Raw genomic sequence first — 15,348 nt, 5'->3', positions numbered from 1 at the left:
AGGAATCGTTCGTCGCCGGGTGCTACAACAATAAAACTGAATTTTATGGTCATTGGCCTTTTATGTTGCTGGATTTGTGATACCTATTGGTTGTTAGAGCGGAAGCTGATGTGGTCCGAGTCTTCCGTCATCGTTCCGTTTGGATGTGTTCGATATTGGTTGATTTCTTTCATGCGTATATGTTTACAGGGTCGGCCTAGGATATTAGTCTACTACGAAGACTTTGTACCGTTTCGACTCATATCCGGAACACTTAAAGCTTACAGTGACTTCAAATGCATCGTATGGTTAGTTGTAGTAATAGACTTATCTCTGCATTCTCTCGTTAGAAACAAAATCAACAGGAAATATTCCAACAAAATCTCCATACAAAATCCAGTGTTTGGAATATGAGTCTTTTCAGAATTTGCGACAAATCCGTACCTACAAGTTGAAATATTTAGGTTTTGATTAAAATTGTTTAGAGTCAAAGAATAGTGTCAAATAGTATTCGAATTTGTTCACAAAGGATCTTGTTCCAGTAGCTCCGATAGTGTCTCCGTTTTATGATAACATATAAGCATAAATAGTGTAGTCGTCGTCGTCTTTTCAGTCTCCGTCTTCACCTAGGTCTAGGCCTACACACCTCCATCCATACACAAACATCGAATCTGGTTCGGCGTATGTCGGAGCAGAACCCCTCACACCGGCCGTTCTTTTCGTCAAGCCCCGTAAGATTCGATTTTTGCCGTTTCCCTTCTAGAATGGCCACAGCCAATCGCTTCCCCTTCCTTTTGCCCTGTCGGTCATAGTCGCTCTACATTTCCGATATCTCCCGAGGGGATTCGGTTCGGCTCGGCTAGGCTCGACACTCCGGGAGGAAAACCTCTTGAGAAAAACTCGCTCCTTGCTTTCCTCCTCCATCGAAATCACTTCCACTTAATTACGCGACGGAACCGACGAAACGATTACCGGGCCCAAAACCTGAAGTGGTTCTTCGGATGGCCACACAAGGAAAAACTAGCGAGACTGACGAAATTAGCGAGTTCAAATAAAAAGCGTGTTTATTCACGAGAAAAATTGGGGTGGGTAATGTCTATTACATTACCGCGGGGTTGACGTAGAACTACGATGATTAATAATTTGATTTGTCTAGTGTATGAATTTGTAAGTGTACTAGTTTTGTGTTGTTATTGATCGGATGAAGTTTTCAGAAGTATACTTTGGACTCATTTTGGTAGTCCTGAAAAGAACCATTTGTCGTTCTGTGGTTCCGAGAACCATTGTTTGGTGTTCCAGGAATAATGCCAGATGATTGAATTTGTTTTTTGGTCGTTGCTTCCTTGTGTTGCTTGGTTGGGTGATCGGTTTCTGGCTCCAGCTGTAGTTCGCCAAACTCCTCCAGTAGATTAGATGTTTGATAGCTCGGGTGCTTCGATCGTTAGAATCGATAGAATCGGTCCAGTGCTTTGGTCTGTAGCAATATCCATTAAGCATTTAGGCTCTGTACATTGATACTCATCAATATGCAGGCTTGGCCGCTATGATCCAGTATTTCACGCAGTTCGTCTCAAAGCGTCACTAATCGATGATTGCCTAAGCGCTGCAGCTCATTCCTCAAGTCAACCCTCTTGAGAGAATTGCTGCCTTTGGCGTGATGGAACTTAAAAAGTAAGAGGTTGTTTCCGAGATACGACCGCCAAAGTGACGTTGGATAACATTAGTATCTTCTATTTCCTGGCTTGAGACCGTCACGAACTTATGAAAGATTTCTGAGAGAACAGCACCAATTTTCGACCCAACACTAACTTTCGACCGATTTTCGATACGGTTTTGGCCTACTTTGTATGAAAATCCGAAAATTGGCACAGAATTCTTGTAGGTCGAAAATAAGTGCTCTTCTAATCAATTTTCACACTATTTGTTGCACCTATTATGAACATTTTGTGTTATTATTTGGTTGGTTCGATTAACTCTTCAACCGGATGGTAGAAGAAGCATGAGCGATAACTTTTGCTCAACAAACAAATATTCCGCTTGAAGGTCCACGCATGATCCACTAAGATTGATTGCTTAAGTGGGTTCCGAAGCCTTTCGATACTCGTCGTATCCGTGGCGAACGTGCTGAAATTGCATTGAAGCACAATTTCAAACAACTGCCACAATTGATTCAATAATTTATTTAGTTATCAATTATAGTTTCGGATGATTAGTTTTCAACGGAGATAAATGGCAAACAAAGTTTAACATAGGTTCCCGTCGTTCGGGTCGGGCGGCGGTAGCAGTCTTTTCTGTGTGCGTATTTCCATTCGTTCGACAATGTCTTACCAAATCGAAACGTCAACAAAGCTGTTGCTTATTAGTTTTAGCTCTGTGTTCGACGAGTTGATACTGATCGCTCTAGTATCATTTAGGTAGCGACGGCGACAACGGCATTATGCGATCATCTCTAAATGCGAAACAAACCGGGAGGAATTCTTCATTCAAGTGCCGTTCGCAATTTATCCGACTCATGCACACACTGTCGAGGATTGCCCCGCGCGCGCACAATGGGAAATTTATTTCCCATTTATGGTTGCGTGCAAATGACTGACCAAAATCTGAATCAATCACATTCAATCATCAGTAATGTCGCTCTTCACGGTGGAAAATTCTCACAACTCTTTTAAAATGAAATTGTCGTCCTGAAAAGGACGGTTGGTGGTAGTCACCGTCGATCAAACTGGGTTTTCATTCCATTGTTAGACAGAAACACACCAAAAGATCACCGAAAACGATTAAATTAAAATGCGGTCGGTAATTTTGTGCTCTCTTGTCCATCCTTGTATTCGATGGTTTGCTCACTCCTCCGACGGTAATTATCAAGGTTTCTGGACGCATTCTCCACGAATTCGATGGGCTAGCTGGATGCCAAGGGCCATGATGAGCAATTACACGGAACCCGCAGCTTTTAGCTTGGGAATAAACAGCAGCAGCAGCGACGAACGTGTAAATTTTATTCCGATATGAGTCCTTCTCCGGTTGCTGGTCAACGATTGACTGATGCGCGCGTGAAGTCGAGTTTGGTTGGCTTCGACTGAACACGAGATAATAAAGAGAAGTAAGAAGAAGACCGAAAGGGGCGTTTCCCTTTGAATGACAAAAGTGGCTAAGATATCGCGCAATGATGTCTGTGTCAGGAATACACAAGAAAAATGTGCTTTTCTATAAAAAATAAGACATGCTTCGATATTTCCCAATTTTTCAATAGTTTAGTCATGATAATCAATAGTTTTCATTGTTGGAGTAGATTCGAAAGATTTCCAATCGATTGGTGCAAGAATCTTGAAAATCTATCCGGGCGTTAGTAAGTTATTAAAAGTCAAAATCGTGACGCGAGCGATTTTTCGTTTTTCGAAATTGTACCCCAGTATGTTGCCGTAAGACGTTATCCAACGTCAACAAATTGGAAGAGTTTGTCAAAAATAGCCCTTGCAGTGAAGTAACCTGCGACAAACCAACATATACCAATTGCTGATCCTGGCTTTTGTCATAGTCGTACACGACCTCGGGGAAAGTTCCACCTTGCGACTTATGAACAGTAAAAGCACAGGCGCTTACCATCGGGAACTGAATGCGTTTGCATTTGATTATGCCGCACAGTTTGAAAGTAAAATAAAAATTCTCTATACAGGAGTGAAATTGGAGTTTCAAAACCAAGAGCCTTACGTTGGCATGAAATATTTTGAACTCTTATAACTGTTTTCTGGTTTAACGAAATTCCTTGAATGGCACCTCAATTGAAAGACAAGACATCAATGGGTCATGTCGTTTACTTACTGAATCCCACATAACTGTCTAAATAGTTTAATAACTGTTTTAGAAGAGAACGTTGATTTCAAGCAAATCTATAAATAGGGGTGCTAGAGAAAATTTGACGTCATTTGCTTTCCATTCTCCGCTTGGATCGCATCTCAGTAGGCAACAGTTCGTCTTGCTCTGACCGGGCGTGCTTCTCAGGCACAGACTTCGATAGCGAAGGACTTCCCCGTTTGTCTTGCTTCGCTCAAATCAAACTGTCGAGCGAGCGAGAGAAGATGCCGTCCGAAGCCAAAGTCATCACCGCTGCCGCCGCCAAGAAGAAGAAGAAGAAGAAGAAGAAGAAGAGGAAGCAGTCCACAGGAAAATTTGCGGTCGAACTGTGAACACGGTCGGGCAAGTCATTCTGGCTTTGTGCTTCACCGCTTGTTTGCGTTCACCCAGCCATCGTCATCGCCGCCATCATCAGATTTCGACTTAAGCCCGGTGATTCACTACCTGTTACTGTTGTGCGCCATCCATGCCACGAATCTTTCGGTTCGTCGTATAAGCAAATAACTTGCTCAAATTTATACATTTGAGTTGAGGATTCCCCGTTTGACCATGGCAATCAACTGATAACATCCCGCAGTGTTATTTATCTGTAAGAGCATCAAAGCTAACAAAGCCATCGGCCTTTTTCAGGGCCATCAAATTGGTGGAAAAGAGTTAAAAGAGAAATATTTCCGACTTTATATATGACTTCTTATATTCCTAAATCAATTTCACAGCTTCATACAAAATTTCATTTGTCATGAATAATTTATGACTAAACATTTTGAGACTGTAATCGCGGACGCTGCTGCAGTGCCGTCGGGGTGAGTGCTCAACATTCCACAACAATTGTAAAATAGAGTGGCATTTCCAACAGCGTCTTTGATGTTCCATATTTTGTGGGAAAACTTTGATTAGCAAAATTCACAAAACTTTGATAAGCAAATCACATGTAACAAAATTGCGACATTTTAAGAATGCATTCGAATAGACATTCTCATTAAACAATTGTAATAATTTTGGCACCCATGGATCAGAAATTTACCGTCATAATAAAGAAAACTATTGAATATCATGCGTGATTTTAATTTATTGTAAGCTATTAAAATAATGTTGATATTTTTACTGTCCATACGAACGCGCATGTGAATTTTCCAAGATATGTAAATCCCTAACCAAGACATCAACTTCATGTACCTTATCCTAGATTGGTCAATCAGAAGAAGGCGAAGAATACGAAAGGGAGGAGCATCGTCTGCAATTCAAATTATGTAAAACATACTATCTTTGACAGATTCGGTTCATTTAAGGGACGAATGACCTTCGGATTAAAATCCCTCTGTAACAACAACAGGATTCGGTTCATTTCATTTACACTTTCGAGCTAGTAAGAACTTCTCGTGATAATATAGCTAGTAATATTTCTTAATGTGCTTACCAAAAACTTGCTATAATCTATTAATTCATCTCGTAGCATCATACAATATCTGATTTATCACGAATAATCGACAATACGACAATTTGAGGATGTTCCAAGAACGCTGCTGCAGTGCCGTCGGGATGCAATAACAGCATAATGCTCATCTTGTACATCACTTGCCAAGAAATCAATTTCATATAGCCTATTTCTCAGATTAACGCAATAGACAACATGTTGAAAAATCAATTCAGATCAATAGTTGCTCATTACAATTGGTCAAGAAACAATTTATTGATTTTAATGTCGCAATTTTAATACATTTTCCAATTTCCGTACTCGAGAATTTTGGAAGCGGGGGCCGTGATGCTCTGGATGGATTGTCCTCCATGACTGGTCCTGGTTGGATATATTCGTGGGGAGAAACTCGACCCTTTACTGCAGGAATTTCATTAACAACTCTTTGGTAAAGCAGAAATTTTCCGAGGAAAATTCTGATAAAAGTGAACTTTTTCAAAACAACTCTTATTGATTGGAATATTTATCAACAACTCTTTGTTAAGTAAAATCATCCTTAATAACTCTTTGCTCCATCGCCAAACCAAACCATTTCATTGAATTCATCAAGTACAAGAATATGAATGGTAAGGAGAGGCAGATGGTGTATATTTCCCTGGCGTTAGTTTCCAACAGATCGCCGGTTGGCGCTGACTACTAATCCGTCCACTGAATGTTTTTCAGTTGTTGCTTTCGCTTCGTTGCTCTCTGGTTCCGTTCGCTACTCGCACACTGCTGTGGCTTTCACGCGCTCTTCTTTGCTGCTCCGCTGCTTGATCCGTTCGTTATGCCGTTCGATTTGTGAATGAGCTGGGAGCAGAACAACCAGTGGTTTTATTTGCTCGAGCTCCGTTCACCGATGGCGAGTGGTGGGGTTCTCGCTTGGTTATTTCGTCACTCCGTTCGCTACTCGCACGCGATTGGTTATTGCTTTCGCGCTATTTTCGTTGATGGTATAATTCTTCGCTGAGAAAAAAAAGGCAACTCTATTGATTTTTCATGCAAAATGACCGACTTTGATAAACTATATCTCAGTTATTTATGGACCGATTTGAATGAAATTTTCACAGAATATCAGACATAACTTAAATTTTAACATATGTTTTTGAGTGATTTTTCCAATCACACGTTGAAAAGCAGTTACGGTTTGACTAAAGTGAATATTTTGACAATTTTTTTATGATTGACATAACTAAACATATTGAAGGAATAGCTTCATGGTATCTTCAGCAAAGTTGTAGAATTTGACGAGATGAATAAGTTTGCTGAAGACAGTTTTTGTATAAGGCTATGAAATTTTAAGGTAAAAAGTTTTGAATTTTTCGTCGAAAATTACAGTTTAGTCAAACCGTTATTACTTATAAACTTGTGATTGGAAAAATTATTCAAAAATATATGTTAAAATTCAAGTTACATCTGATGTTCTGTGAAAGTTTCATTCGAAAATATTTCCATAATAACTGAGATCTAACTTACCAAAGTTGGTGATTTTGTATGGAAAATCGAAAAAGTTGCAAATGCATGCGAATAAGTTGGGGCCTTCCTTAGCCGAGTGGTTAGTGTCCGTGGCTACAAAGCAAAGCCATGCTGAAGGTGTCTTGGTTCGATCCCCGGTCGGTCCAGGATCTTTTCGGAATGGAAATTTTCTTGACTTCCCTTGGCATAGAGTATAATCGTACCTGTCACACGATATACGAATGCAAAAATGGAAACTTTGGCAAAGAAAGCTTTCAGTTGATAACTGTGGAAGTGTCATAAGAACACTAAGCTGAGAAGCAGGCTCTGTTCCAGTGAGGACGTTATGCCAAGAAGAAGAAGATGTGAATAAGTTCTCTGTTTATTCAACAAACCAGCTGAATAATTCATGGGTGCACAACAGAAACAGGGTAGCGGATCACAGGGATTTAGTTGAAATCTGGAAACGTAGCTCAATATTGAAATCTTGAGTGATTTCACAAACCAGATTCTGGATTAACAGCTCAGCAAGCCTCTAGCAGCGAGGTACTTCTCGCTAAGCAAGTTCGGAGGAGCTCTTACCAGCTCGAAAGCGGAAATGGAATGAAACTGAATCCAACGAAGGCAGCATGTTTTATAACCTTGGAATAGCAGATGATGCTCCTCCCTTTTGTGCTCTTCGCTTTCTGAACGACCAATCTGGGAAATGGGTATGTGCCAATAATGTGTTGGGCTTGGAATTACTTGAAAATTGCGGAGAATACTATTACGTGAGAAATTGGTCGAACATGAATTGTTGGAATGATTGGCATTCCCTAAATATTCAATACGAGCTATTGATAATTAATAGTTTTCTTTATTATGACGGTAAATGTCTGATCCATAGGTGCCAAAATTATTACAATTGTTCAATGAGAATGTCTTTTCAAAAGCATTCTAAATATGTCGCAATTTTGTCACATGGGATAATTTTCCTAATCAAAGTGTTCCCATAAAATATGGAACATAAAAGGCGCTGTTGGAAAAGCCACTCTATTTTGCAATCGTTGTGAAATGTTGAGCACTCACCCCGACGGCACTGCAGCAGCGTCCGCGAGTACAATCTGAAATGGTTGAGTCATAAATTATTCGTGACAAATGAAATTTTGTATGAAGCTGTGAAATTGATTTAGGAATATTAGAAGTTATAAATAAAATCGGAAATATTTCTCTTTTAACTCTTTTCCACAAATTTGATGGCTCTGAAAAGAACCGATGGCTTTGTTAGCTTCGATGTTGTTACGGATAACTAACACTGCTCGGACCAGCAAAACTCAGGGGGCTTCTGGTATTTGCTCCTAACGGGATTGCTTCTTGACCACCAATGATGATTTCATCACGAGTCGAAATTTTGAAGCGCGGGTCAACAGCTTCTCGGCCGATGAAATTTGCGGCGGCATGACGATGGCTGGGTGAACGCAAACAAGCAGTGAACCACAAAGCGAGAATGACTCGCCCGACCGTGTTCACAGTTCGACCGCAATTTCTCCTCTTCCTCTTCTTCTTCTAGGCGGCGGCAGCGGTGATGGCTTTAGCTTCGGACGGCATCTTCTCTCGCTCGCTCGACAGTTTGATTTGAGCGAAGCAAGACAAACGGGGGCGTCCTTCGCTATCGATGTCTGTGCCTGAAAAGCACGTCCGGTCAGAGCAAGCCGATCTGTCGCCTGTTGAGATGCGAGCCAATCGGAGAGTGAAAAGCAAATGACGTCAAATTTTCTCTAGCCACCCCTATTTATAGATTTGCTTGAAATCAACGTTCTCTTTTAAAACAGTTATTAAACTATTTAGACAGGTATGTGGGATTCAGTAAGTAAACGACATGAAGCTTTGATGTCTTGGCTTTCGATTGAGGTGCTAATCAAGAAATTCCGTTAAGCCAGTGCAAAGTTATAAACGTTTAAAATATTTCATGCCAACGTAACGCTCCTGGTTTTGAAATTCCAATTTCACTCCTGTATAGAGAAGAAAGACGTACTTCTACGTCAAAAAGGCGTGCTCTACTGGGAATTGGCTGTAGGAGCCGTCGCACACATTCATCCCGAGACCGTGCCGCTGCAGAATGCCGTGAAAAAGCGCGTATAAATATAGACACGCACACGCGTTTGCGTCGACTCGCACACAGCTATAACCAGTCTAGGAAGGAGCAGCTCGTGCTGAATAAGCATCAAACATAAACATATTGCACCCGTTTCGAGGCTCATATAAATGACTTGTTTCCTGTCCTCATGTTCGATTTTTTAGGTACCGTAACCCGGAGTAACATCTTCTTCTTAAGGTGAAGATAAATCGAAGCTAAACATCAAATTTACAAGAGCACAAATCTGAAGTACCGAGCTCCCGTTCGAGCTGAAAACTTAATCGATTTGTCACCACCAGCTAGTGACCAATCGATTAAGTTTTCAGCTCGACTCGGTGTTCGGTCCTCCAGATTTGTGCTCTTGAAAATTTGTGGTTTGGCTTCGATTTATCTTCACCTTAAGGCTAAGTAGCCCGTCATTCGTTTTGGCATCAATGATGACTTTTCAGCTTGCATTTCAAAGTGATAAAACTCAGTCTTGATAGTTTATATTGACTTGAAAAAGTATCACTGTATGCGCTAACATGCATAAAGTATGCTAATACTTTTTCAGCTGTGTCAGTGCAAAACCAAATGATTTTCTTTGATTCGAAATCGTGAGATGAATTAGCAACAATCATCAACGACGCGTATAAATTTCAATGACGGCAAAGATGGTTAAAAGGAAAAAGATGATCGACTCTTTATTTTGCCATATATTTTGCCGACGACACGCATTCAAGCAACGCTACTGCCATCTGTTGAATCAAAAGCACGTAAACATTATATTTAGCTAAATTTAAATCATCGTGCAATCAAAAAAAGAAAAGTGGAAGAAATCAAAACAACCACGCCTAAAAAATGTTACACAGAAGTGAGTACGACTCACATAATATCAGGCTATTCTGGACAAAAACAAAATTTAAGTATTTTTTATACATACTAAAATATTCATGTTCTGGTTTTTTCTTCTTTTTCTCACATTTTATATCATTTAGAGATGATTGGCAATATTGAACATCTCCGTTTGAGCTGTGTACCTTTTTTCAAGCGTGAATTTCATAAACGAACACTTCAACATCTGGTGGTCACTAGGAGAACGTTGCATATTAGTTGGCTTTTGACTCACCAGAGCGGCGCTATTCATGTCGCCTAGAAAAGGCGGGAGTCGGTTATCTTTTTCTTTTTAACCATCTTTGATGACGGCCTACTTCGCCTTAACATTACGTCTCATTGGGGCAGAGCCTGCTTCTCAGCTTAGTGGTCTTATGACATTTAATCAAAAGCTCTGGGTGCCAATACCGTGCTGCATCAATACCCGGACGACATGAATGTTTAAACTACGATTTAAGTATGTTTAATTAGAATTTTCTTAATGTCTTGCTATGTAACACATTCTTACACTTCAGATCTTCATCAAAGTCATGGAATTTTTGGAATTATTCATGATTTTAACAAGTAAATCACTAAAATATTGGAGTATATCTTGTCTTTAAATCCGGACACCTAATGCAAATGATGTTTTTTAATCCGGACACTTTCGGATCGAAATCTGGACGCGTATGATATAATATGAAATATTTGTATATCTTTTCAAAAAAACCTCACAAACTTGTTTAAGTATCATTCTTATATCAATTCGCTGTATGCATTTTCATCATAATGACACAAAGAACAAAACGTAACTATTATTAGTGTTTTATTACTTGCACGGAAGCACGTGTAGTTCGAGTGTGGTTTGATTCTGATAACGAAAGATATACACGATGATATCATATATATATATATATATATTATATATATGATGAATATCCTAAATTTGCCCATCTTCGGATAACTCATCTTCCAAGAAAAAGCATTTCCACTAGTAAAATGTAGGTCTTTCATACGCTGTCCGGATTTAAAATCACTGGCTCGTAGTTCCGGACAGTCTCTTTGTACACATTTGTATAATTTTCACAACAGTAGTGCTACGGAACATGAAAAGTATCACTCTGCGCTTAATTTTGTTCAAAACACTCCACAAAAATATACTTCGGCTACGTTGTTCGTGCCTAGGCTCGTGCATTTAGAGATCGTTAAACTAGAAAAAAATGAACTGCAGTGGAATGATGACCGACAGAAACAACTAACTTATTTGTTATTTCTAATAATTATTTGGCAATGTTAACTAGATTGAAATGGTAGCAAACAATCTTCAGTGTTTAAAGTAAAGAGTAAGAATGAAATTCAAACATATTAACATCCAATTGAGCTGACATGATTGAATATTACCAAAGTGTCCGGATATTGATTCACCACGGTACTTGTTTTAAAATATCAATCTACCAACATTTGCATTTTTGAATGCAATTTTAAAGAAATATTCAAAAAAAGAAGATCTATGTTACCCCGGATTACGGTATCCGTGTCATTCGATTTTCCATTTTCGTCCTTGTCGTCGTTCGAGATGCTCACTGCTGAAAGAACAATTCTCGATAAGGGTTTTTCCTGTTCTTGCTCTGGACGGAAATGGACCGACAGATGACGACAACAGAAGCGTTCTTTGCCCATGCCAAGAGAATTAAATCACCGTGCTGTCAGTTTTGTCGGTTGAGTTGGACGTTATCAGGTCGGGTTGATGGCCAAAGGCTCCATTCGTAGGAAGAGTAAAGTGGGGCAAAAGTTCGAGTGGGGCAAGAGTTTCTTTTTAAGATTTCTAGCTCAAATCAAATCAAAACTTAGAAATGTCATGGTGGTTCGAATGCCATTCAAGAAAGAGACTTTCACTCTAAGTATCATAAAAATCGATTGAGATTTTGAAAAGTTATGGCTATTTGTTGTTTCACGACGTAAATATTGTAATATATGGTCAAACTTTCGATGCATAGAACCAAATGAAGATAAAATATTTTTTAATATTTTATGTAAGGGCGTTTCTAGGCCTATCATAAGGATGCTTTGACGTGTATTAGTTTTTCCATAAATAGTTGGAATCAATTTTTGGCCCATAGCGGGGCAAAAGTTCAAATCTGCGGGGCAAAAGTTCGACCCATGTATAAACCCACGGAAAATTTTTCAAATTTCCTGAAATCTACATATTATCTTCGAATTTAGCGAAATTTGCCTGATCGTGCGAAAAATGTCACAAAAATTCTACATTTTCACTTAGTTTTGCGAAAAACTGCTATTTTTTGGGTGTATTACAATTAACCCTCTTTTGGGCATTTTTTGATGAAAATTTAATGTGTATTTTTCGGCAAACATAAGTTTACGGCTGGTATAAAGTATGCCTGGCATAAAAGTATTGATATTTTGTGTTTTAGCCAACGAACTTTTGCCCCATACTAGATTCGAACTTTTGCCCCACCGGTGGGGCAAAAGTTCGTTTAAGACAACCAATTTTGAAACTGTTATAACTAAAAATGGGTAAATATTTTGACACAAGTTTGTTCAGCAAAGTTATAGCCAATATGTTTAAGGTTCGCTGTATGGTATTTGTTTTGTTTCATCTGCTATTATTTTCCTTGAAACTTTGATTATACCACTAAGGTCGAACTTTTGCCCCACCTTACTCTACCACATGTATCTCGAACATAGAAAAAAAAGCTATGTTGTGACACTCACCTGCACATCACTTCGTGTGTTAGTAGCACCCTGCACATTTCCGGATTCTTGTCCTGGCCTTCGTACACAATGGCCTGTAAGCAAACAGAGAAGAAACATGGTGGAGTGAGACCGGGGTTATCGATTGTTGATAGCTATGTGAAATTAACGGGTCAAATAAGCAGGTTACGTGAGGTTCACGTGTGTCAACAGTGAATGTAATAGCTAAGTAAGCTATTTGCAGACGATTAATAACAGATGTGGCTGGAAATGGAATATTCTAGCCAGTATCTGTAGTAGGTGATTTGGTATCAAGTAAAAACGTTCACTTCATATTTGGTTCAAATGATAGGTTTATTCACAAAGAAAATAAGGTCAAAAGCACGGGGTTAATCTGTAATGAACTATGCAAGGATATTCTACATTTCATTTTTATTGCTGTTGAAGTAAATAAATTTTGTAAGAGCTCTAAAATTCACCTTTTGGAAGGCATTTTAGGATTCCGTAGAAATTATGACATTACGGTAATGAGTCAGCAGGAATCGTAGTATTTATGGCTTAGGGACAAAATTTCGAAAGACACAATGTAGAAAAACAAAATATTGAGTGTCAAAACGTCGAAGCCCAAAAGGTAGAATGGGACAAAACGTCGAAAGGACAAATAGTTGAATTGATCATTCTTTAGAAGGAGAATTATTCTTTCAAGAAATTTTCGTTCCTTATTAATTTTCTCATCACGATGCTTTGTCCTCTTGATGTTTTGGCATTCGACGTTATGGAATTCGACGTTATGGAATTCGACGATTTTTCGCCCAACCGAGTAGGTGTTCAGTGAGAACTCTGGGCTTCCGATGAAAGTCCTCCATTCAATTTAGAGGATTCCAATCGCAACAGTTTCCTTCTCGAGGGTTCCACTGCAATACCATGTTTTACACCAAAACCACAGGATTTTTAACAAGATCTCAAGAAGGAATCAGAACAATACCATGGAATCTATAGCTATCCAAGCGAAATGCATTTAATGCTACCACATCAAAAGATGATACCAGTAATCCCATTCCATTCAAAAATCCAGAAGAATCTTTAATATTCAGTAATACTAGCGTAATTCCTGCAGAATGGTAGTTTTCCGACTGGACAATTTAGCTATCTGAGGATATTTTTCGGCCTTATCAGTCCTGAATAACGGTGAAAACAAATTTGCCTTTACATCGGACGGTTTCGGTTGTTTTATTCAACCTTTATCAAGGATTTCCTGTGACGAACTACAAATTTTCTCAATTTTTGATAACTGTTGAAAGAGTTGTGTGAAATCTATTGGTTTAAAAGTTACAGATAGGTTGAATTTTTACATAAAAAATGCACCAAGACGAAAAGTGATGTATCAGACAAACTATGTGTCGTATCCTTTCGGTGTCTTCAGCGCATTTGGTCCTTATCACTCAATGAACAAATGCGCTGAAGACACCAAGATGCTACAACGCGTAGTTTTTCTGCTACATCACTTTGTGACTTGGTGCATTTTATATGTCAAAATTCAACCTATCTGTAACTTTTGAATCAAAGAAATCAAAGAAAGATTGTTGCTCATTATCCTTCCAGCAAGTAGTATGTACATCATTGTAGGAAACCTTGTTTCTTAACAGACTCTTCAAGTAAAAAAAGGTCAAAACTTATGATTCATACTGTTTACTAATTTAACATGGTGAGTATTCCCAGCAAGCTAGAGATTAAAGAAGGATACAAATTTCGAATTGTATAAATGTGCAATTCACTTTGTAATTCGATACTTTGCAAAATTTAATTGATTTGAATCGTTTATGTAGCCATCTATTTCACCTGACTTAAATTTGCATCTTATCAAATTCCAATTTAATTTGACCACAAACTTCATACTGTTATTCTATTACGAGTTCTACTTTACTTTGGTCGAATTCAATTATAATCTTCAATGTAATCATGTATAGAATCCCTGAATATTCATTTGCCAAACGATAATTACGATATTTGGCCTCCAGACTTATGCGAATTCCCTCGAGCATTTTAAACAATCCATTTTTACCGAATGAGCGTGAACTTCGTCCATTTCTAGTCTCAATTATGTGAATAACCCATGTAGCTCTGGTAACAAATGCAATATTTTAGAAAATAAAACAAAAAGTTACATTATCGTTGCATTTCAGATAGTATGTAATGTGCCCTGTTACATTGTAACTAAAGCTTCATCAACATTACATAGGCGTTGCAGTTTGCCTCGTATATAACTTAGCCTACACGGTTCGAACGGAACGTGTAAATTTTGGTGACAATTATATGTCATGTAATCCAGCAGGATTCTGTGAGATTACGTAACATATAATACATTACATAATTTCAGACTTTAATATAGAGTAAAGTGGGGCAAAAGTTCGAGTGGGGCAAGAGTTTCTTTTTAAGATTTCTAGCTCAAATCAAATCAAAACTCAGAAATGTCATGGTGGTTCGAATGCTATTCAAGTAAAAGACTTTCACTCCAAATATCATAAAAATCGATTGAGATTTGGAAACGTTATGGCTATTTGTTGTTTTTCGACGTAAATATTGTAATATTTGGTCAAACTTTCGATGCATGGAACCAAATGAAGATAAAATATTTTTCAATATTTTATGTAAGGGCGTTTCTAGGCCTATCATAAGGATGCTTTGACGTGTATTAGTTTTTCCATAAATAGTTGGAAACAATTTTTGGCCCATAGCGGGGCAAAAGTTCGACCCATGTATAAACCCACGGTAATTTTTCAAATTTCCTGAAATCTACATATTATCTTCAAATTTAGCGAAATTTGCCTGATCGTGCGAAAAATGTCACAAAAATTCTACATTTTCACTTAGTTTTGCGAAAAACTGCTATTTTTTGGGTGTATTACAATTAACCCTGTTTTGGGCATTT

General features: G+C 38.5%; 1 protein-coding gene across 1 annotated transcript in view; it reads right to left on the bottom strand.

Moving 5' to 3' along the window:
* LOC5578097 (transcription factor collier) overlaps window positions 1-15,348 on the bottom strand; it is a 217,966-nt gene that overhangs the window by 112,547 nt on the left and 90,071 nt on the right. The window contains exon 7 of the mRNA XM_021850883.1: window positions 12,441-12,514. Within this exon, the coding sequence (XP_021706575.1) occupies window positions 12,441-12,514 (74 nt within the window). The remainder of the gene's footprint in view (window positions 1-12,440; window positions 12,515-15,348) is intronic.

Source organism: Aedes aegypti, chromosome 3, assembly GCF_002204515.2.
Source record: "Aedes aegypti strain LVP_AGWG chromosome 3, AaegL5.0 Primary Assembly, whole genome shotgun sequence".
NCBI lineage: Eukaryota > Metazoa > Arthropoda > Insecta > Diptera > Culicidae > Aedes > Aedes aegypti.
Note: the sequence above shows the minus strand (reverse complement) of the source record. Positions and strands in the feature narration are given on the sequence as shown.